Here is a 23,132-nt window from a genome sequence, read left to right as displayed (position 1 = left end):
TTTCGGCCTTGATTCTGAATAGCAACCTTGTGCCAGGGATCAGCAAGTATAATTCAACAGGGGGATAAATGTCTCCACTGGCTGCATCTGCACACGTCACTGTAGTTCTGAGTGCTTTTGAGATGGACGCCTGAAGGGGAAAACTTACAGAATGTGAGGTCTCGCTTTTCTTCCTATGTAAAAAAAGCAGCTTTAAGACCAATAGCAGTCACACTGAAGCCCTCCTCTGCATGCCAGACGGATGTGGACCTTTGTGTTATTAACAGTTAAAAACAGTAAAAAGATATCAGCAGATTCAGATTTCAGCTGTAAAAGTCTTGGAGGCAGAGCTGCTGGGTAATAATTAAGTTATTAAACCTCCAACAGAGCAGAGCCAAGAAACACAAGTTTCCTATAGTGGAAAAAGTTGAATGGTAAAAAACAGAACAGTTTAGAAGTGGCAATGAAATTTGTCCCACTTATTCAAAACAGCAATTAGGAGACTGACAAACAGGCAACTTCATTCCATCAGGCTGGTTTGGTTATTTTGCAGCTGGAGGCTTAGCTAAATTAGTACAGCCAGGCCAAGGCTGCAGTCACTCCCTACATACTGCACTACATGTTAGCAGAATCTTTCAATATCGTGGTAAAAAAAAGGTCCAAATGACTTCTTTGTGCTGAACACATACCAGCACATTTAACTGACGATCCTTTTTTTTGTTGTTGTTGTTTTGTTCTTAATCAATTTTGGTAGATTTGATAATGTCAAAGGCAGATATCTTCTTGTTTTTAAAACATGATGTCGAAGTATTGGACCTTTTGACAACCTTAACCAGCGTTTTATTTCTTCACTGCTGAAGTGTGAAATGTATGCTCTCTATAGTGCTAAAGATTCCCACTTTGGAATATAAAAATTCTTCCTGCTGATATTTAACAGGTACAGTGGTGGAACACTACACGTGTCACCGATGACACAAAGCCAGAGTCAGAACATCTTAATGTGAAAGAGTAGGGATTGAGGGAGTGATTACAGTCTTCTTGATGCTGCGTTTACATCAGTATTGTTCACACTATTACATAGTTTTGATTGGCCAAGTGGGAAAAGTGTTTAAAAAAAAAATACTGCCAATATAACACAAAAAAAATGGGCAGACTGATTGTATAAAACATAAAAAAATGCTGTACTGTCCTTGAGCTCAAGTCTTTTTGTTTTGTTTTTACTCTGGATGTCTCATTGGCTCTACACTCTGTGGTTTAACTCACTGAGATTGTTTTATGTGTTGGATGATTTGAGGCCTCAGAGGGTAAAACAAATTAGAAATGTTTATAAAAAAAAAAATTGCAATGTAGAGGAGGACACTGTTCATAGTGCACAGTACAGTTACTGCTGTAAATATGTAAAAAAAAAAAAAAAAAAAGTCCAAAAACAAAAACAAACTGCTGGAATCCTACTGGCTGATTACAGTATGTAGACTGAGATGGGGCCTGTTGCATTACCTGAACATTCAGACAAGTGGACGTCAGCTTCTTCCCATTTTTAACCAGACAGATAACTGCTTTGGCCCAAGAGTCCAGAGAGGAGAGCTGTTGGTAAAACCATCCAGATCAAATAGTGCGCAGAGTTGTTTTTTTTAGACGTGCGTGCTGTGGCAGGTGGATGTAATAGTTTGTCCTCTAGGGAAGACAACACAGGAATCACTGCATTCTGAGGCTAACCGTATGACCCACTGACAACTGCAGAAACCACTACTAAAACACATGAAAGAGAAGCCACGACGCTCTGAAAAACCGTGACAAGGAGAACTGTTTGGTGTGCATTTTTCATTGTGTTTGTATGCACTTCTCCAACTAATAAAAGTCTGACCTGACCGGCCCCCCTTCCCCCTCCCCAAGAGATAAAAAATATAAAAACACTGAAACAAGAGATCTGAAATTTAAAAAAAAACTAAGTGCCATCCTATTTTATGGTGGAGAAGTTGATATGTCTGCACAATGAGATCCAACTAGTAACAAAGATTAACACTTTTTTCATTGTTTTTCATTTTGATGACGATGAGCATGGTTTGAAGATCAAAAAAAAAAAAAAAAAGCAAAATAGCGTCCAAATTTTGGTACATATATGGATCTGTAACTTTTTTTTGTCTATCGTTTTTTTTCTTTTTTCACCGCGTCCCTTCTGCATCTCTGGAAGAGTCTGCACAGATAGAGAGGGGCGCTTCCGTCCGCCCATTTATCCATCCGTCCGTCTTGTCTGTCCGTCCCATCTGTTCATCCCTGTGTCTGGACCTGCTGTGTCGGGTGCTTGCTTGCGTCCTGTTCCTGTTTCCTGCTTCCTGTCTGTGGGTGGGCGGGGCCATAGTCGTAAGCGTGAGCAGTACGCAGGGCAGGCAGGGACAGTCATTTGGCTATGTACACATTCATGGTCGGTCCATGGCTTCCAACAAACAGCAGCACTATTTCCGAAGGTCTAGTACACACACCTGGGACAGAGGAGGAGAGACATCAGTCCGTATCACAGTCACAGCATCGAAACACTCAAACAGTCCTTTGTGCACTTACAGATCCGTCTGATGCACTGGCTCCCACTTTGTCCCCTGCTGCATTCCAGCAAACCTCAAAGATTCCCCCCGTCCCTCTGTAACTGTGGACTAAAGCGCCCGTCTGCAGCACAGGAGACGGAAGCAGAGAGTGAAAAGAGAGATAAGAGGTGGGCTGTTTCCACAAAAATGTTTTACGGAAATCCTTCTAATTTATGTTAACTGTTCATCCCAGAGTGCAGGAAGCTTAAAACGACAGTAATTGATTTCTTTGGCCACTTGGGGGCAGCATTCATGTATCCGTCCACCTGCTGGATGTCCAACGTTCAACATTTCCTATGAGTTCACTCTTACATCTGCATCATTGGCTGCTAAATCTCTGTGTAGGCTTCATTGTGTTTAGCAGCCAGTCACTAATTCTTATCTCAGATCTTATCTGATCTGTTGCTGATGTTGAGCAGGAGGTGCAAAATCAGTTTGACAGCTCAGCTGATCGCTGCTGCTGCTGCTGCAAACAAAAAGGATGACGTTGTTGTGCATCCTTAGGTTACACCCAAGCAGTGCAAACCTTTATATCACATCTTGCAGCTGTATCGTATAACTTTATTTATCATTGCATTTGCCTGAACAATGTGAGGTCACATGACATTACTGAACTGATAACACCTGCTTCATCCTGCCTTAAGTAGGTGCTAAACAAATCTAAACAATCTACATCACTGTGCCTTTCAGTGTTTAACAAGGAGCCTCACACACACGCTGTGCTCTCAATACCTGCGTATTCCAGATGTGCACGCATTTGTCAAAGGAGCCACTGGCCAGATGCCGACCGTCTGGGCTGAAAGCCACACTGTAGACTGGCTCCTGGTGTTTAGTCAGTGTATGGATACAGATGCCTCTCTCCACGTCCCAGAGACGAACTGTGGAGTCAAACGATGCACTGTGGAAGCACGGGACAGGGACACACACGTGGGTTATTCACCCGTCGGTTATTTAAAACAAGAGGTTTCTAAACCTTTACTTCATTGTGCCAAAAAAATACAGCTTTTGAACAAAGTTTAGGTTCCTGGAACAAAGGAAGTAATTTGACACACTGATAATTCTAAACTTTCTATGTTCCACTGCAGAGCACATTCTGGCTCACACACTCCAGTGTGTTTTTATGCGACACTAGAAGAACCTGATAAATCAAATTTATTAGTTAGCTGCCAAGTAGCTTAACTGAGTGAGGCTGCTACAAGACAAGACTGCTACAAGACATGTATTATTCTACATTAGTAACAAAGTGTAATTATTCCCTTCTTGGGTGTCTAACTAGCACACCATTACTGATGCTGTGTTATTGATAACACACACACAGATGCTCACCTGGCTAGCATGAGGTTAGCGCTGGGATTGTTGGTTCCAGGGCCGGTTGGACTCCATTTGATGGTGTATATTTCTTTACTGTGGGCCTGCAGGTCGTGCACACACGAGTCCTGCTTCATACTCCAAATCTGAAACAATACAAAACCCAGAAGCAGAAATCAGCTTTATGCTTCATTTTCATTTAATGTAGGTGTGTTAACGCGAAGCCTGCAGCCTGCACAGAAAACATACAATGTAACCACATCAGTTTTTCACCATGTGAGGCCTGGAAAATGTCCTCTTAAATAAGACGATTAAAGCAACACAGATGTGAATATGATGGCAGCAAAAAGAAAAATGTTTGGATTTTTTACAGAGCAAACATTTGGGACAGCTGCTTCTCATTAACGCACACGATGAGTAGGAAAAACAGATTGTGTAAAACATTTCATGCAATTGTAACTCTGCGAACCATCTAACTCTATATACTCTATGTTTGAAATCTTTTAGGGCCTCAGTTCAGAGTAAACTACTAATTACGCGTTTAGGGGGCCAATAAGATGAAATTTTCCTTTTCATAGTCTCCAGTTACCATGAACACATCAGTCTGTTTCACTCTGGCATTCAGCTCACCTTCAACGTCATGTCGTCTGAGCAGGAGGCGAGCAGGTTCCCTGTGGGATCCCACTTGATTGCATTAACTTCATTCTAAAGGGAGAGAAAAGAGGGGGCTGAGGAGACTTTGTGTGTTTGTTATGTATATTCAGTATGTGTGTGTGTTTTGGCTGTCTGGCCTTCCTCCAAAGACACCAGCTGAAATGAAGGCTTTACTAAATGCAAACAATGCTTAATGATTTTAAGGATGTCAGTGTAATTCATGGCTTACAAATGCACTCATCCACACCAGTTTGAAGCAACAGATTTGGACTCGTCAAAAGTTAATGAGGATATGAGAAGTACAGAGATGTTTAGCTACACACACACACACACAGAGTGAACCACTTACTGTGTGTCCCTGGAATGTTTTAATGGGTCTGTCCTGTCCCAGTTTACAGACATGGATGCACATGTCCGTACTACAGGAGGCAAACGTATTGTTGCTCTGCCAGTCCACATCTAGTGCTGGAGCTGTGGGAGTCAGCGAGATCAAACATGTACCGTGAGACATTTCAGCCACGTGAACAGCAAATGTGGAGGGAAAAAAAAAATAATTATGTCACAAGAAGCAGTGCTTTGTACCTGAATGGAAGGGAAACTGTTGTTTGGCTTCTCCTGTATGGGCGTCCCATATGATTGTTGTCTGCCAGAATACATGGACAGTTAGAGCTGACAGTGATGACAGTTCAGCGGTTTGATCAATTTACTTTGAAGTGTCATGAGACATCATGGCAGAAGTTAGTTAATATGCTGACCACTGAGCAAAACAAGCTCATGTATCGCACAGATCCTGGTTTACCTTATCTACTCCTGCACTCAGGATAAAATTGCCTTTTTTATTCCACTTCAGGGCGAAGATGGGACCTTTGTGTTGGCCAAGTGTGCTGGCTAGGTTTCCTGACACGCCAAACACACAGAAAGAGAATAAAATTAAGTATCAAATCTGGAACAGCAAGAAGACATTAAAGAGTCTAAATAACACAACACAGGAAACAGAATGCCAGATTCAGTGGCAGTATGCAAACCTGCCTTTAGGTGGCAGCATTGTTCAAGCATTAACTAAGTCATGTGGCATAAAGTTCACCGTGCAGGACAAGCAAAACAAACATCAGGAAGTACCCACAGCACAATCATTGTTAGGGTTTCCACTGGTTGATATACAAATATCTGTAGAGTAATAAAACTTTAATCCAGAACCCCCCCTCAAATCTTTGACATTACAAGGTTTAATGAATTAAAAGTCATCTCACCATCTTTCGTCCATATTCTTGCAAAGCCATCATAGGAGCCCGTTGCTAGCAGCGTGCCCTCACTCTGTCCAAGGCAAAGAGAGAGAGAGAAGACCCACACTGCAGTATCTGCCTTGAAAGAGTCTGGGCTAAATGAACATTTCCTGTGATCTGGATGCTTTTAGGAGGTCTGTGTTATCCATCAGCGTGGACGCGCTTTCCAGGAAATATCTGCCTCTGCCCTTGGCTTAGGTTAACAATCCATTGGCTGAACTGAGGGAAAATCCCACTTTGTGATAGTGTTCTTCTGTCAGGCATCATCAAGAGTTATGTTGTGTATACCACAAAGCCTCCTCCCAGAGCACTCTGGGAGGTGGTGGTTTTGTTTGAATAGACACACTCGTGCATGATGACTCGTGTGTGTGTGCGTGATTATGCTTACATTCCAGTCTAGCGAGGTGACATCTTTGTTGCTGGGGACGTCCTGTCCTCCCTCTCGTATGCAGTGTCTCAGGACCAGCTGTGTGGAGCTGCTTGTACTGTTCTCACTGAGGTTCCAGATACGAGCCGTCGAATCACCTGACCTAAGGCGGGCGCACAGACGGACACGTTTTCTGACACAGACACTACACGAGCCATGTTTTCATAGAAACAGGTCGCTCTTTGATATCAGCTACTTGTATTTTTTTGGCAGTGCAACGTAAGGACACGAGTGCAAGGGACTTGTGTAGCTGGAGACAACACTGTTGTAGCAGTGAGGTATTCTTCATTACGTCATTTGACTGTTTCATGTAGGAATCAACCAATATGGCTTTGTTTTTTGTGCCGATACTGATGGTTAGCAATCAAAAAGACCTGTAACTGATATTTGGAACCAACATACAGTAAAGTCAAAATAGAAATCTTAGTGTCAAAGCGTATAAATAACCACTGATGGAATGTAACTAAGTACAATTTACTTAAGCAATATACTTTTGAGGCAACTACTTGAGTATTTCCATTTTGTTACTTTCAACTTCCACTCCACAACAGTTTGTATACATAATATTGTACTGTTTTTTTGTATTATGATAACTCATATCAATAATCTATGTGATCCAATAATCAGCCAGAGTGACAATCTGCCTCTGACCATTCCATCGTTCAGCCCCATCATACTGCAGTCACTATAGCTGGCTAAAGGTACAAGTCAAAATCAATGTTTAAGTCAGTTATCAAGCAGAAATATCAAACGCTGGCAGGTTCCAGCTTCTCAAATAACAGAATATGATTTCTGTACTGGGAAGTAGTTAAGACAAAACAAGGAACAATGAAAATGCCAACCATGGAGCTCAATGTCCTTGAGTAAAGTTCTGCTGGGACTCTTTAATGCATCTCTCTCTACCTTGTTTCCTGTCACGGGAGTTTGGGAGGACAACAATAGGAAAGGGAAGCTGACTAACCCCGATGCCAGCAGGTCACTGACTGGGTTCCAGGCACAGATGAAGACCTCTGACTCGTGCCCCCTCAAAACCATGGCCTTGTTCTGAGGGATCTCCACGTCTCCGTCCACCTCCATCAGGTCTGCATGGTTGTCTGAGCACAGAGTTTGATGGGTGACACAGCGAGGAACAATGTTGAATTAAAAAGTCAGAAATGTGCAGAAAATACATCAACCATTTTGTAAGATCTTTTTCACCTGATCTAGAATATTCTCTCATATGTGCACGTAGAGGAATATTTCAGGAATAAAACGTATTCACTAATTGCAGTAAGAAATATGTGACTGTTATTCCCAATGTCAAAAAACAAGCTTTCAACCTTAACAAAAACGCTGCTCGAAAGGTGTAAACTAATGCAGGTCAGCTAACATCACTGCACGTCCTCTTCTATTTGTAAACATATTACTCACTAGCTAAGGCGTGGGCTCCGTTCTCCTCCCCGTTGGCAGTATTCTCTCCGTTCTTGGCGTTGCTGGAGATGCTGCCTCCGGTGGCCGATGCCGTTGCTGAAGCAGCGGCCTGCTGTTGGGCCATTTTGTCCCGGTAGGCCTGCTGCCTTGTCTGAACGACGTCAGGCATCACCGCATCAATCAGGGACAGAGATTCTATGGGTCGTCCGTCAAATAACGTGCCGTCCTACAGAGAGGGAGAAACAACCAGTGAGAGGAGAGGAGAGGAGAGGAGAGGAGAGGAGGGGGGGGGGGGGGGGGGGGGGGGGGGGGGGGTCTACTATCTTGTTTGTGTCCCACCTCATTGATGCTGACTTCAGCCTCGACGTACTGCAGGCCCTTCTGGATGATGCTGATGAGGGCAGCAGGGGGAACCAGAGCACCATTGATGTTGGACTGGCTGATGTGACTCTCTATACCAAACGTAAACGCTGAGTGGGAGAACCCTGCAGAGGGAGAGGGGGAGAGAGGGAGGGAGAGAGAGAGAGAGACAAAGAGGGCAGGAGAGGAGAGGATATTTTGAGCATACTGTACATCACAAGAAATAATATTTCCCTCGTATTTTTAACATTATTTATTTTAAAAATGTTTATGTTATCTCTGCTGTCATAAAACGATCTTTCTTTTTTCCTTAAATACTACCGCTACTATTCACATTCAAACCAGCCGCCCAGCACACACAGCTTACCGGATTGACAGCTCAATGTCACAGTGTTTCTGAAATGGTTTCTGTTGCACTGGTTACAGTGCAGTGACAGGCTGTGACACGTACGTGTGTGTGTATGTGTGTGCCGTTCAAATGTCGTTGTGTCATCCAAGCTTTTGTGATGGTTTTTAAATAGTAAATGGAACATGACTTTGTGGGAACTTCTTTTAACTCCGACTCTACTGTACTGAACGGGTCCCTGCATCGCCTCTGGCCAGCACAAGGTCTATATTTTGTACTTATGTCACTTAAAAAAAGGCCAATTTCACCACAGCTGCACCAGCTGAGCTCTGATGCTTCCATCTGTGAAAATTTCACAGCGTAATTAACAGGGCGGGCCCACAGCACAGTGTCCTGCCATCTACAGGATCAGGAATACATCATTTTACACAAATACAGATCCCTCACACAGTAAAAGACGGAACCACAGTGCGACCCTGACGGGACTTTGGGATGCACGTGAGCCACTAAATATATATTTTTTTAATAAATGTGATATAAGGCAGGAAGGTAACAACTTTCACTGAGACACACAGAACAGTGGAGCAGTGCCAGCTGCACACGCCTGTGAATACCACACAGCTCACCACAGACAGGCAAACATCAGCGTCGCACCACAGCTCTGCGTCCTCACACAAAGGGCACAAAGCCTGAGTGTGTCACCGCCACTCGAGCGTCTTGTCAGACACATCCTAACTCTAAAATTTTTCTTCCTTCTGCAAAAAAAAACCACACAGTGTGTGTTTACCACCGTCTTAGATTAATTACTGGATGACTGTGGTTCAGTAAAAAAAAGAAGTGTCCACTGGCTACAGGCGTACTTCTCTTCAATACACTGTGTCTTTCATGCACCAGGCTGACCCACACACATGGTGTTGTGTGTATACACAGCGACAAAGTTGACCTAACAAACTAGCAGTCAGCTTTCAAGCACCAGCTGCCTGAAAGCTGCCTGAAATTATGTTCCCACTCACACTCATCTTTTACTTTGTCTTTTTACTTGTCATTAGATCCGACTTGCAACTCTTCACATGCAATAAAAATCGCAATGATAATTTCAGATTTCCACAAAAAATAAATAAATAAAAAAAGATGACATGGTGAACACGGCGTAGAGAGCGTACCTGACTCCTGTAGGTATCTGTAGACCAGGAAGTTGACCTCATCACTGCTAATGCTCATCTTTATTCCCGTTTCACCATGAGGTCAGCACGCACACACCTAGCCTGGAAAACAGAGACACACACAATCATCAGTGAAGAGAAACACACTTCCGCTCCGTGCCCCCGATGCATGTGTGTCTGCGATTTTCATGAGCCTCAAGTGAAGACCTTTTCAATCTCGACCAAAATACTGGCTCATCATGTGCAGGTAGGTGGCCCTACTAAAATATGTGCAATTCTAAACATGTATAGAGAAATGTAACAGATCTATCTCATCTATTTATTTCCATCCTAGTTTGAATATAAAATGTAAACAATGTATTGTGTTAGGGGATGATTTCAGTTTTGGGGGGCACAGTGGTCGGTGGTCTGATTGGTTACACATCACAAGTACCGTAATTTCCGGACTATCGAGCGCACCTGAATATAAGCCACACCCACTAAATTTGAAAAGAAAAAAAACTTGTACATATATTGGCCACAGTTGCCTATTAGCCGCAGGCGTCCACGTTATCAGTCTCTCTTTTGTTGTCGCACTCCATGTCACTTTTGTCTTGAGGCAAAATCCATAAATTAGCGGCACCATTGAAAAAGTTAACGGCTTATAGTCCGGAAATTACGGTAACTAATATTATCAAATAAATGTAGTGAAGTAAAAAGCACAATATCAATGTAGTGGAGTGAAATGATAAAGCAGCAGAAAACTAAAATACTCAAGTAAATTACAAGTGCCCTAAAATTGCAACAACTTGTACTTTGTTGCATGTGTGTGTTCAACTAAGAATGGATTAAATGCAGAAGATAAATTCAGTGTGTGTATGTAAAAATATATATGCTGCCAATAAAGCTTATTCTTCTTCTTCTTCCATAAGTAGTTTCTTCAAATTTTGACAGTAAGAAGTTTTTACTGTTGATGTATATTGGTTGTGAACATTGATGACCTGTTCGCTCGATTACTAATAAGTACTGGCCCTGAAAAAAACAATGTCGTTCAATCCATGGTTGGACAGCAGTTGATGAGCACAGAGCGCTCTGACAAAACATCTGAACTTGCTTCAACTTTTGCTGGAATGTCATCTGGCGAGGAACCGCCTTGGCCAATCAGCTACAAACAAGACAAACATTCCTGATAGATTACTTGCAAAGTATTTCTACTGTTGCCTCACGACCGTCACAACAAAAGACAAAATGAGCGCTGCTGTAATAACTTTCCAGAGCAGGGTTTTCCAAGCCTTCACACTCATGGTTTATCACTTGAACTGGACTTTGTGACTCATATTTCATCATCCATCCATCAGTACCTGAAGCAACATGCTCCCACTAGCCAAGCCCTGTGCATTTTGTTGAAATACGGCTTTTTATTTTTAACATAAGTTCTTACTGACGAGGCTACCGAAAAGTTGGGCCTTTCGATGCCTGTCCCCGTCTGTCGCACGACCGTCAGCTCACGTGTCACGATGGTCCATCTAGAATATTCTGTGACGATTCCTCTGACACACCATGTTTGTTAACAAGCCTGTCAGCTCCACCTGTAACCGCTGGCCCGTTCATAGCACGAATGAAGCTAACAATAATTTAATCCCATGTGTAGAGGCTGCTTGTTTTCCACCTGCCCGCTTGTAAGTCATTTAAAATCGTAACAAACTACTCAACCACAAAATGGAAGGAAGAAATAACACCTCCCGGTATGACTTCTACAGTTGGTGCACCAAGCACATGTCAGGGGGATCATGGCTCCACGTTGCTTTTGTCTGCAGTTTCATGAACTAAGAAGGAGGGGAACCACGACTTTAAAATCTCACTGAGAGCCAGAGAGCCGATTCCAAATAAGGACCAGCTGAAAGCCCATTTCCCCTGAGAATAATCAGCCACGTAATGCCTGGAGCTTAGAGTCTGCGGCCCCCTCTCCCAGGAGAAGGAGACTTTCTGTGCATTTAATGGCATTTAAGTGGATGAAATGCTCTCCTGGGTACTGTGAGCACTGGGTTACATTTCGTTTCCCAGGATGTTAGATTTTCGTCGTCTGGCTCGCCAAAACATCTAGCATGACCTGTGTTAACGGGGACCGGGAAGTAGTCAGGATCAGGCTGTGTTAATGTTAGCAAACATATCATGTTGTATACTTTGCGCAGGTATTCAGAAGAGAAGGTGAGATGAATCTTTAATGATTACCTGAGGGGAAACTGGTCATTGTCACAGCAATTACACAATTCACATGGTATCCCTATACCTACTGCTGTGACCACTGACAATGTTTTTTTCCTAACTAATCCTGTGAGGTCATGTCACAACAGCAGCAGTTGCATCAACGTCACAAGAGAATAACGCTGCCATGACTGAGCTGATCCGGGATCTGCCCATGACCCAGGAGACAGCCAACAACTGTGTGGCCAAGGCAGCAGGAGAGCAGGTGATGTTGTTCTCTGGAATGTTTGCTCAGTGATACAAATCCGTGCCTGGACTCTCTGGACTGGCTATTGGCTACATCCAGTACATTTTCATTTTAAAACAAAGTCTTAAAAAGAAAAAAGATCTCCAAGATCTGTCCAGACAGACACTGTTAGCATGGTCCCTGCTAACCCGCCGGAAAACACATACCCCATTACCATTCACAAACACTAGACATGAGTCAGTTAAACAGCATTCACTTTGTCGCTTTTGTTTAGTTGATGGCAGAGAACGCAAACAATTCTTACTTTTACTTCTCTTTGCTTATTTACTTTTTTACTTACACGTACCGAGGCAACAGATCATTTTTCCTGAAAGTGCAAACAAACACACACGTGATGAAGGAGGGACACCTGACTGGTATTCACAGAATCCTCCCAGTTAAGGCTACTTTTATTAAAACATTGTCCATAACACTGTGCTTTTGTCTTTCTTGTCCACTGCTGTATTTCCAGTGTCCTTTTGTGTCTTTCTAAGCACAGACAATACAACATACTGTCTGTGAGTGTCCAAGCTCAAACACTCTTTTAGTGGAGCTGTTCTTTAAACTGCATTTGAATTGTATTTGCTTTCACTCTCTCTCTCTCTTTAATGCATTGTTACTGTACAATACTTTTGCATCCAGGTCTGACAGAAATAAGTAACACATCACCTAGCTAGCTATGGTACGCCCATAACCCTGCTGAACACAGGAATCACTCAAAATAGCAGCTTGCCTCGTGAACAGACAGGTCGTGTAGCGTTAGAAAATGCAGAATTTAACTGCAATGACAATAGCTCAATTTCCAGGTTGAGATAAGCACTGGTAGGCAAGGCTGCTAACATTGTTTTAGGGGCGTGGCAAATCAGGGAAGGACATGTAGTAGTGCCTGACGAGATCCAAGCAGGAAGTAATCATGAGTGGCTGCTTTGTTTCCAAAAGTCTCAGTTTCTTTCCATCCAGACTAAAACACAGCTGAAAGTTGTTCAAAGTGAAACGTGGTGGCAGCGTTTCCTAATGTGTCTGTCCTTGGTGTCATCGTAGAAAAAAGTTAAGCGATTTTTAAACAACAATGTACTACTGTGGGTGCAGCTTCTGTTCCTGCTGTTTTCCACAGAGTCATGCTGGCAGACTGCTCCGAGGCTCACTCGGACAGTAAGTAATCCTCTAATGAGGATTTCAGCTCAGAACACAACTTAATCCTAATTACAAACAAGGCTACAAACACAGCTAACTGGAAACATTTTGTGATGTTCAGATGAGTCATTGCAGCTGTCCCATGAAACACTGGCATTGCTGACATACTGCACTCTAAATCAAGCCTATTATTACATCAGCAGCAGCTGTCAGACTGCTTTCACTTCAACAACTCCACAATGCAAACTACCGGGCTACCTGACTTTAGAACGCGTCACATCCCTGCACTTGGTGGTGAACGTGTGCTTATGGCAGAAACATGTGACAGCCACTGCTTCCAATAATTTTGCCAGTTGATGATAAAAGACTTGACTGACTCTGAGAATGACCTCCCAGATCACATGCAGACACCTCTCATCACACCTCTATGGAAATGTGTGACCAGACATAAACACAGGTTGACTGTCAGGCAAAGCGGTAAAACTTTACTGTCATTGAAAATGTATTGAGGGATCACTTGTTTAGCTCTGGTCCTTTCTGATCAGAGCTAAATAAGCTGTGACCACTTATTTAGCTCTGACCAGAGCTAAATAAACGCTCTGACCATAGCTAAATAAGTGTATTTTTTCCAGTAACAGTTTGGATTTTTTCCAGTAACAGTCTTAAATATCTTAAATATCTTTAATATCATGCAGTTCAAATCACAACAAACTACGGTCTTAAAAATGACCAGAGTGTTGACAATAGAATGAGCTAGAAAATAGAGAGACTCTTCAGTATCACCATATTATACTTTGTGACAATGTATCAAAACTCAAAAAACACTATATTGATTGAAATTTAACAGTTTACATATAAAGACTGGTTGCTGTGGTTCATTTTGTGTTTTTGTTTCAACCCCAGACAGCTAGGTGGCAGTGCTATAATCTATCTTCAGCCATCTCTGACAACTGAGACAGGAAGAAGTAAGCACATAACAGTTTAAACACAAAGAACACAGACCTTTGAAATGGTCTATGTTCTTGCTTAAAATACACATATACTGTGTATAGTATATAAAGACACTGAATTGTAACCACTGTATCATGATACATATTATTATTTATTCAATATTAAACAATTTACTTTTGAATAACTAAGTGTCCCATTGTGGAGTTTTTTTTTTTACTTAGTTTGAACTCTTATTCAACTGTTAACACACTGGCTGCACTGCCTTAATCCCACACCTGGCTAAAAGTCAATGTTCAACATCCTCACAAATGATGAAACTTCCTTCGGACTGTCCAGACTGTTTTCAGTTCAATTCCATACAATTTACCAAGAGAAGAAGAAAATGAAATAAAGACAAAGTTGGGAAGCACTCATTCTCTCTGACACTCTCTATCCATCCATACATCTATCCATCTATCAGGGATGGAAGTTATCTGACAACATAGAGGATCAATATGCACTGGTGCAACCTGACTTTGATTTGAGGCATAAACCACAAAATACAATGGACAATTATATAAGCAACCAGATCCACCCTACACTCACATGCGACTGTCAAGTGCATTGCTTTATCATTGTGTTTACAAAGGCCACATAGCAGCATGACCCACCATCTTGTCTCTTGTATTCTGAAAGCACACATTCTTGTTTAAAGAAAAATAAACGAATTCTCGCCTCACAGCAAGAGGGTTATGGGTTCGAATCCCAGTCTGGGCCCTTCTGTGCGGAGTTTGGATGTTCTCCCTGTGTCTGCGTGGATTTTCTCCGGGTACTCCGGCTTCCTCCCACAGGACATTAGGAGACTACTCAACACTGACTGTGTGTGAGTGTGTGCGGCTGTCTGTCTTTGTGTGTCGTCCCTGGACTTGTCACCTGCGATTGACTGGGAACAAATCTGCCACTTGTCAGCTGAGATCCAGCCATGCACAAATAAGCGGTATAGAAAAAGCATGGATGACTGCTATCTTCCTCGGGCACAGGAATTTGCTCAAAGTAATCGTGATCTTAAAGGCTGAATCTAGACATCAGTCTTGACAAATTTCTGTAACAACGTCATGTCAGTATCCATGGCAGTGGAAACAGAGTACATTTGGGCTGCAGTGTATGCAGGAATTTATTTGACCCAAACACAACAGCAGTTTATTTAATACATTTAATAAAGAGTAATGTCAAATCACCCCGTTGCGTCTGGCTGAAATTAATACCTGCAGACTGTTGAGTCACAGATCACTAAGACCCTTTACTCACATCCCATCTGACAGCAGCACTGGCAGGGGACGACCACGTTTGTAGACAGAAAGATGTAGTTCTCTCCACCGCCATCCCACTGCAGTGGCGCTGTGGAGCCACCATCTGCAGCCTGCATCTTCTGTGTTGACAGTGTGGGAGAACAGAAGGGGGATGGGAGAGGAGAAGGGAATCTCTTGTCTCTGCATTCCCCCCCTCCCTGTCCTCCCTCCCCTTGTGGCTGCTACCAGTGGCAAACTGGCCTGTACAGTAACTCAAATCAAGCCACAGCTCAACAAGAGTAGGAGGTAAGAGACTGAGACATTCAATCAACACTAAAGCAAAATTAGGACGTGACAATTTAACGCATGCACCTTATGAGCTGCTTCCTATGCTTCCTAACAATGGTATGTTACTGACAAAGCAAGACTGAATTCATATTGATGAGAGTGAGAGGTTCTGTCCCTCACAATATGAAATCAATATCACTGAGTAAATCACATTTGCCTTGGGCTATCAGCTGGCATACAACATTCATTAAGTCAAACACAGGCTAATGAAAGATCCAATCAAAGACTTTACCTCAATCAGCGACATGATAAAAATATAACGACTCGCGGACTTTTGATTTGTCTTGTGGCTTCAAATTGAACTGCAGTGTAGAAATGAAGATGATGAAGATCTGTGATGCAGAAATAGTGTCACCATAACATGAAGAGTGCCGGTTGATTTTTCCCAACTGGAAAAATCAAATACTGATGTCAATTGGTACTGGACCAAACACTAGATTTTTGAGGCCTGTACTGATATCGAAATTTTCTTGGTACTTCCGACCAAATAAGCAAGTATGCACTAAGCTAATATCAGCCAATACTTCAAACTTGCCCATTTATCAGCCTAGCTCAATTTATGACTCCACATAATAGAACACAACAAATTCGTACCATGATACAGGGGTTATAATTTATTACACCGCAAGATATTTCAATACTGCAAGCAAGGTGACGTATCATTTCATAGGCCTGTGTTCTCTGTGTTGACACCAGGGATGTGTGCTTACTTCTTACTTCTGAAGTTAGTGTGCAACACTGCCAACTCGCTGTTGGGGGTGAACCAAAGCTACAAATCTCTATATGTATTGTTTAAAAATGTATATGGAGAATAAATAAATTATCACAACATATTTCTAGGTATTTGTACATCACAGCATACTGAGACTTAATGGCATAATTCTTTAACTTTACTCAGAGAACTATTCTGTATTCTGTATTTGTGGTATTGCAAATCACCATCTTATCTTAAAATAACAGTAAGCATTCCTCATGTCAACAAACGAAGGTACTGCCTTCACTGGAACAGTCTGAACACGTTAAGTTAATGTACAGGCTGCATGTGTGGGAGGGCCTCTTTAAGTGGCAGGTACATGCCCTGAAACTCTAGCTGAGGAAACTCACAAACCACCACCCCACACTGATGTGCTTCAGTGCATCATGTGTGTTCTTTTGTCCCTCCCAGCCGTGATAATAATATCCACCATGTAGGTTTCGTGTTCTCTGAACACTTTACTGCATCAATACGGAAAGGTGACCCGAGTTGTGAGTGCTGCTGTACCAAGTCTCCTCTGCAAGGTAGTTCAGTCCTATTTAAAGGCTCTGTCTACAACACAAAGGTTTGGGTCTGTTTACAGACAGCAGCAGAGAGAAATTCACACATGAAAAATAGATTTTCATTTATACTGTTGCCACAACCAGGGAAAACTGTCAGTCTGCACCAATCCATGGCAATGGTTATCATCCTGACAACAGAAACGCAAACGTTCAAAACGTACTACATACAACTGGTGACACCAATGTTGTTCCTCAGTTAAGAAGACAGGGTGGTGGTTTGAAAAGAGAGCTTATCAGACCCCTTTAAGCTGCTCCTCCTGGACGCTTGTAGCTAGCATTTCGAGGCTACATTAACCACTACCAGCGTAACGCACCCGAATCTCTGAATGAAACGTAGACGGCCGAGATTCACTGTGGGCAATATACGTGCACGGTCTTGACAAGGAGGAAGAATGCATGACATACAGAAGTTGATATCTATTCAGCTGCACTGATTTTGATACAGCAGGAGAACAATGCTAGCTACATCAGTGGAGCACTGAGTTAAGGAAATTCCATTTCCTGAGGTATCACACGAGAACCGTGTTGCAAGTCAGAGAATGGAAAGGATGGGCAGACAACCAGACAATACAAGGCCCTGGCCATGAATATAGTTTTTTTGTACATTCAATCAGGTACATTTTAAAATTCCACTGTGCACTTGTGTAAGATGCAATGGCAAAAGAAATGAACTCAATCTGCATGTCACTCTCCCCTCCCCTCTCTAGGGTTACCAGTCTCTTTCAAACAGATTGCATTGGCAGGCATAGCCCTGCTTCACATGGTCTATGTGAGGTCAGCGAGGCTAGCTGTCTGTTGGTGACAGATGGTAGCATGTAGACCTTGCCAGCTAGCCTCGCTTGACGAGCGGTTAAACCTGCTCCAGGCAGCTCGTGTCCATCTGAATACAGCAGGTTAGTGCGTGCCATTGAATCAACGGTGGTTATCTCACTGCAAATTGCCACGCTTGGAGGGGAATGCCAATCACTTAAAGAATCTTTTTATAAGATCAAATGTGCACACATCAGGAACATGTCATGGTTACTGCTTGCTTTGCATCATGATGATACACAGATAGTTGATAACAATGAAGAAATACTTTTCTGCAGTCAGGACCCAAAAGAACTAAGAAACTACGCTTAGAAACTACAGAATGAGAAATTATAGCAAGGTTTAAATCTACAAGGTTATCAACATGTTATTTAACTAAGGAGCAAAAAAAAAAACCTACAAATTATTATTGTTGTGTTGTAAATCATGATATGATGACATAAATCGCCAAAACATCAGTCGAGCAAGAAAGTTGTCATTATACCCTCTGATAACCATTTACATATGTTAGATTTCATATGTTTTTAGACATTTTTGATGATCTATTAGAGCAACATGTCTTCACACCCAACAGATGCCAGTGAATTTATTCTGGAAAGAACTTCTGCACTCAGAGATTAAAGATTAAAGCCTTGTTTTCAGTTGTTTAGAGTGGTTTTATTTTAGTAAGCTGTTAATCCCCATGCGCTTACCTAAGAACCAGACAAGCTTCTATTTCCAGTGACAGACAGAGGAATTGGGTGTAGTGACAGACAAACAGGCTGAGCCAATTTATTGACAGCTGGGGGTATGTTATGCGACCATGGGCATCTGTGAGTGAGGCCCAAGTCTTGGACTTGATTAAAATGTGGTTGACTCCTTTACCTGTGTACAGCACAACACACTTTCACACAGAGGAAAGAAATAAGGTTTAATTTTATAACTGCTCATAAAATTACCCTTTGAGCAGGTGCTGTAAAGTAGACAGTCAGTGGACAGGTCACTTATAAAACAAGGTGGCCGAGAAATCTAACATATGTGCGAGCGGTGCACAAATAGAACGACTGAAGCTTCAGTACCTTTAGAAATTCCCCTGATTAAGAATATGTTTAGGCCCACAACTCAGTTGTCACTCTATCTTATGATTTATGTACATGATGATAATTATTTTCTTTGGCCTCCATATTTTGTGTTTTATCACAGGGGTTTCCTGTTTCTTTTTTCATATTTTGTCTACCGTGTTGTCTGGTTTTATTTTAAACCTTTTGCAACCAAAACAACTGTACATTTTTCACATTTCAATCACAAGGTCTGAATATAAATAACTAAATTCACTCACTCTTTGAAAGGGTGTACTTGTCATATCAGCAGCATAAGACCTTTTTAAAATGTCTTTAAGTAACAATAATATCACAATGATTTCTGTGAAGATATATTGCCCAACAACAAGTAGTTCTTCTGACAGGCCTGTTCATGGACAAGTATAAAATATAGTTACACTGGTAATATTTGCTTAAAAAATGGCACTGTGAGATATTTTCATGAAATATGGGGTGCAAGAAGGTGCCGAGCAGGGTGCTCTTGCAGACAAGCAAAGTGCTAATACACTAGCTATCCAGAAACATACCAGTCACAATAACTGACCCTGTTTTCTCTGTGCTGTGCCATTTTCTCCCCTCTGGCGCTTTGTTCTCAAGACTGTATTTCAGTTTGTCTCTTACATGGGGAAGAAAAGTGCCTAAAGTTTGGTGCTAACAGGACAATACATTCAGACAGCTTATTAAAGAAATGTATTTATACCATGTCTCACAGCTGTCTGCAAACTATGATGTATAGTTCTGTACTTCTGCCAGAAATGTGGACAAATGAAAATTGAGCAGTGGTGAGGCTAATCTCGCGCTCTATCACCCAGGCCTTCCGTATTTATTCAACTCGCTTTCTGTCTCTTCACACCTCTCTGGGTCTTCCACTCTTTCAGACACACACACAAAAAAAGGGTTTTGAGCATCAGGGTTAACCAGGGACAAGCAGTTTCCAAGAGGTGTGGAATTTTTGGCTCTCTTTCGGACACACTAGAAGTGGCTGAAATATTTGCGGTGTATTTTGAGAATGGGGGCACACACTGGAAGAGGCGTAGCATACAAGCTAGTTTCTAGGAAAACTGCTGCACTGAATCATTTTAAAACAAAGACGTCTTTCTCCTCCTCTCAGCCTTGTGGGAGCAACACAACTGCATCAATAAAAATACAGAACACATTCTAAATTCAGAAAAGATGGTCGTCAATTCAGGAGAGATTTGACACCCTGCCAACTTTCGCCAAACAGTAGAAGGAAACTATGTAAAACAATAAGAGGAGCCTGTGTGAAAATCAAGTTGGGGGTGAAAGGTTTCTGCAAGGCACAAACAAATTGGGTGTTTTGTTTGTCTTTAACTCCTGGCCTGAATAGCTCTTATTCAAAGTCAGTAATTGCTCAAAAACACTAAAGCAAGCTGAGGTGTTTGAAATCCAAAGCACAAAAACAACCACTTGGCGAGAAAAATCACCAACATGCCTCTATAACATCACTGTTCCTTTTGCCCATATCTGTCTGTTACACGGTAATATCACAACAGAAAATTACTTCCTGTGTTATATGCCAAGCGAGTTGGTTCCTGGTATTTAATAGTAACTAATATGGAAATGAGAACTGTACACAATCGGTTATTTATGTAAATAACACCCATACGCTGGATGACATAAGAACTACAGTGCTGAGTTATGGTATCATGGATGAAATAAACAAGCTGAGCTGAGGGTTCTACAGTGAGGAGGCTGACCTGACATGAACACAGCTACTTGCCAAAATGGGTGGCAAATGTAGCATAGCTGTCACCACAAATCATCTTGGTTCAACCAGAGAACCAAATGAACAACGTCAGAACGTCAGACAGAAAGTGCAAGCACAAACAAAGATGACCATCACGCTGAAAACCGATAACATCTATGGGTCCTGCTCTTGCCTTGCACCGCTGGAAGCCTGCTGGATCCTTTCAAAGCAGTAAAAAAAGAATTTAAAAAAATAAAAAAATAAAGGAACAGAGCGCCGTTCTACCGATGGAAACCAAACTAAAGTGTTCCCACTAACTGGCAGTCACAGATGGTTACAAGACCAAAATCATGTAATCTTTCCCGTGGAAAGGATGCAGGAAGCAACAGCGTTTATGAGAAATGTGGCCGGCATATGTGGCACCAGTGGCCCCAACAACTAGCGTCAGAGAGACTGCCAGGCAGGTTAGGGCATTTTCCAACCTGCATTGTTTAGTCTGGGTGAATCTGACTCTGGTCTTGGTTTGTTTTCCCCCTTGCTAAAGTTCTTTGATAGGAACTTTCTGTTTAAGCTGAGGTGCTAAGGGGAATACCACCTAACTGTGACACCATGGGTTCGGGCCAAGAACCTGTGTTGCACGTTGGCTTCTATACTATCCTATCTGACAAAGACAAAAATACCAAAATCACATCTTTGACAGGAAAAGATGAATAATAAAAATCAAATAAACAGGAAAACAAGTTTACCAATTCATCTACTGATATGGACCAAAGCAAAAGAATCTCATGTTTTAAAACTTGCTTTAACAACACGTTCCTTTTTTGTATTTGTCTTAGCAAAAACACACGTACTGAACTGCTGTAGAGGATCCAATGACCCACCTCTACGCATTCTATTTAAATCCTTCAACATGATGCTAAACGAAAATAAGTGTAGATGGGCATTACATGATACTACTGGCTTATACAAGATATGAGCTTACAGAAATCCTGTTACTGGTTAGCTAACAACTGTCCAATCACTCAGACTAAGAAGGCACTCACAAAAAACAAAGAACATAAGCAACTGAAAACCCAAACATAATCAGAAATGTTTAGTGGGAACATTTTCAAGGGTTTAAGTTTTGTAAGAGGGAAATTTTATTTTCCTGAGAAAGAGCACCAAACTTCAATAACTGACATCAAGCCAAAATAATTAATTAGGAACTGATGACAGGTTATTCAAAAGCCGTTATTGTTTTGAACAAACTTAAAAATCCTGTTTCAGTTGCTTGGTCTTTTGAGAGTTATAAATCCTTCACTTTTCATGTTTAGGTTCACAAAAGTCTACATGGACTATGATGTGAACAGGCAGGGAGAAACATTTTGCAGCCCAACCCAGCTGTAGCTCACTCACCACAGTAGTAAGTCTGTATGCACCACCAGTATGTTCAGTCAGGACCTTAAACCATGGGCTCAGAACCTGCAACAACAAGAGGTAGAAGGCTCAGTCAGAAGCTTACATTACATGAGATATCTGGATAAACTCTGGCAATCTGCAGTACTGTTGCATCCAAAGTCAAAGGTCACAGCATGCAATTAAACAATTAGACTACGACAAAGGTTTTGCAGAGCTGTAAAGAGATCATTAAACACATGCTTATAAAATAAGCTTTCAAATGTTTTAGAAGGACTGAAGTCATTTGGTTTGTTTGTTAGGGCTACACGACGCACGATTTTTTGGTGGGACTTACTGAATGTAAAAATGTGTGTACGCATTTGCTCACAGCAAAATTCTACTGGGCACATTTACAACTGATTTTAGTGCCTGTCACTAGGGAAGGCAAGGGAAACAAGATGCATTTTCACCATCTATAGCCACCCTGGTCATGAAAATGTAAAATAATCCCTGACTAATGCCATGAATTGAAAGTGTCAGCCAGCAGTAGATGGGGACTGAAAGGCATTCATTCAGAAGTCTGAACAATGGTTCACCTCTTCACTCGAAGGGGCAGGTGGAGAGTATAACACTCCATTAGAACACATTCATTGCTAATATTTGTAGCGGGCGGTCAACATACACCTGTATAATGTAAAGCAATGCACTGCAAAAATCCTGCAATCAACACTGCATTCCTGAAGCCTATAATGTTACATTTTAGCTATAATGTGATTCAATTCTGTGGTAATTATAACGGCTGCAGACTGAGGTGACATTTGAGTGTTGCTGGATTGTGTAATACTGTGAAGCGCACTGGAAACCACTGAACGTTAATTCCCCCCCCTCAAGGCACACTGCTTCCTTCCCTACTTTCTCTGACCTTGATTCTTTCTGAGCCTCTGTCCTTCTAAACATCATTTCCATTGTCTCCTCTGTTCCTCCTGACAGGGTTGGTGAGACTGTGACTGTGGCTGAGGCTGTGGAGCAAAGGGAGAGATAATGTTTCCACAAAGAAAGCTGGAGTAGTTGGGTGGGGCCAGAGAAACACTGAACTGTTGAAGGTTGCAGATGGCTGGCTGGAGGACATGGCCTGGCATGGCGGGGATAAGGTCTGTAAGC

At 42.0% G+C, this 23,132-nt stretch overlaps 1 protein-coding gene across 2 annotated transcripts in view; it reads right to left on the bottom strand.

The window, feature by feature from the left end:
- Nucleotides 1–1,183: 1,183 nt before the first annotated feature.
- Nucleotides 1,184–23,132, bottom strand: part of tbl1xr1a (tbl1x receptor 1a) — a 32,937-nt gene continuing 10,988 nt past the window's right edge. Inside the window, exons 2-17 of one of the 2 annotated variants that reach the window (XM_046390546.1) lie at nt 22,894–22,984; nt 21,990–22,055; nt 9,510–9,611; nt 7,980–8,125; nt 7,641–7,866; nt 7,192–7,324; nt 6,192–6,333; nt 5,771–5,834; nt 5,320–5,417; nt 5,103–5,163; nt 4,870–4,991; nt 4,497–4,571; nt 3,885–4,012; nt 3,291–3,456; nt 2,539–2,640; nt 1,184–2,459 (exon numbers count right to left, since the gene is read on the bottom strand). In XM_046390546.1, coding sequence (XP_046246502.1) covers nt 2,433–2,459; nt 2,539–2,640; nt 3,291–3,456; nt 3,885–4,012; nt 4,497–4,571; nt 4,870–4,991; nt 5,103–5,163; nt 5,320–5,417; nt 5,771–5,834; nt 6,192–6,333; nt 7,192–7,324; nt 7,641–7,866; nt 7,980–8,125; nt 9,510–9,567 — 1,548 coding nt within the window. In that variant the 5' untranslated portion in view covers nt 9,568–9,611; nt 21,990–22,055; nt 22,894–22,984 and the 3' untranslated portion in view covers nt 1,184–2,432. The remainder of the gene's footprint in view (nt 2,460–2,538; nt 2,641–3,290; nt 3,457–3,884; nt 4,013–4,496; nt 4,572–4,869; nt 4,992–5,102; nt 5,164–5,319; nt 5,418–5,770; nt 5,835–6,191; nt 6,334–7,191; nt 7,325–7,640; nt 7,867–7,979; nt 8,126–9,509; nt 9,612–21,989; nt 22,056–22,893; nt 22,985–23,132) is intronic. The other variant, XM_046390545.1, reaches the window with a different exon arrangement.

The sequence above is a fragment of the Scatophagus argus genome, chromosome 6 (genome assembly GCF_020382885.2).
Source record: "Scatophagus argus isolate fScaArg1 chromosome 6, fScaArg1.pri, whole genome shotgun sequence".
Classification (NCBI taxonomy): domain Eukaryota; kingdom Metazoa; phylum Chordata; class Actinopteri; family Scatophagidae; genus Scatophagus; species Scatophagus argus.
This window is presented reverse-complemented; position numbering and strand designations above follow the sequence as displayed.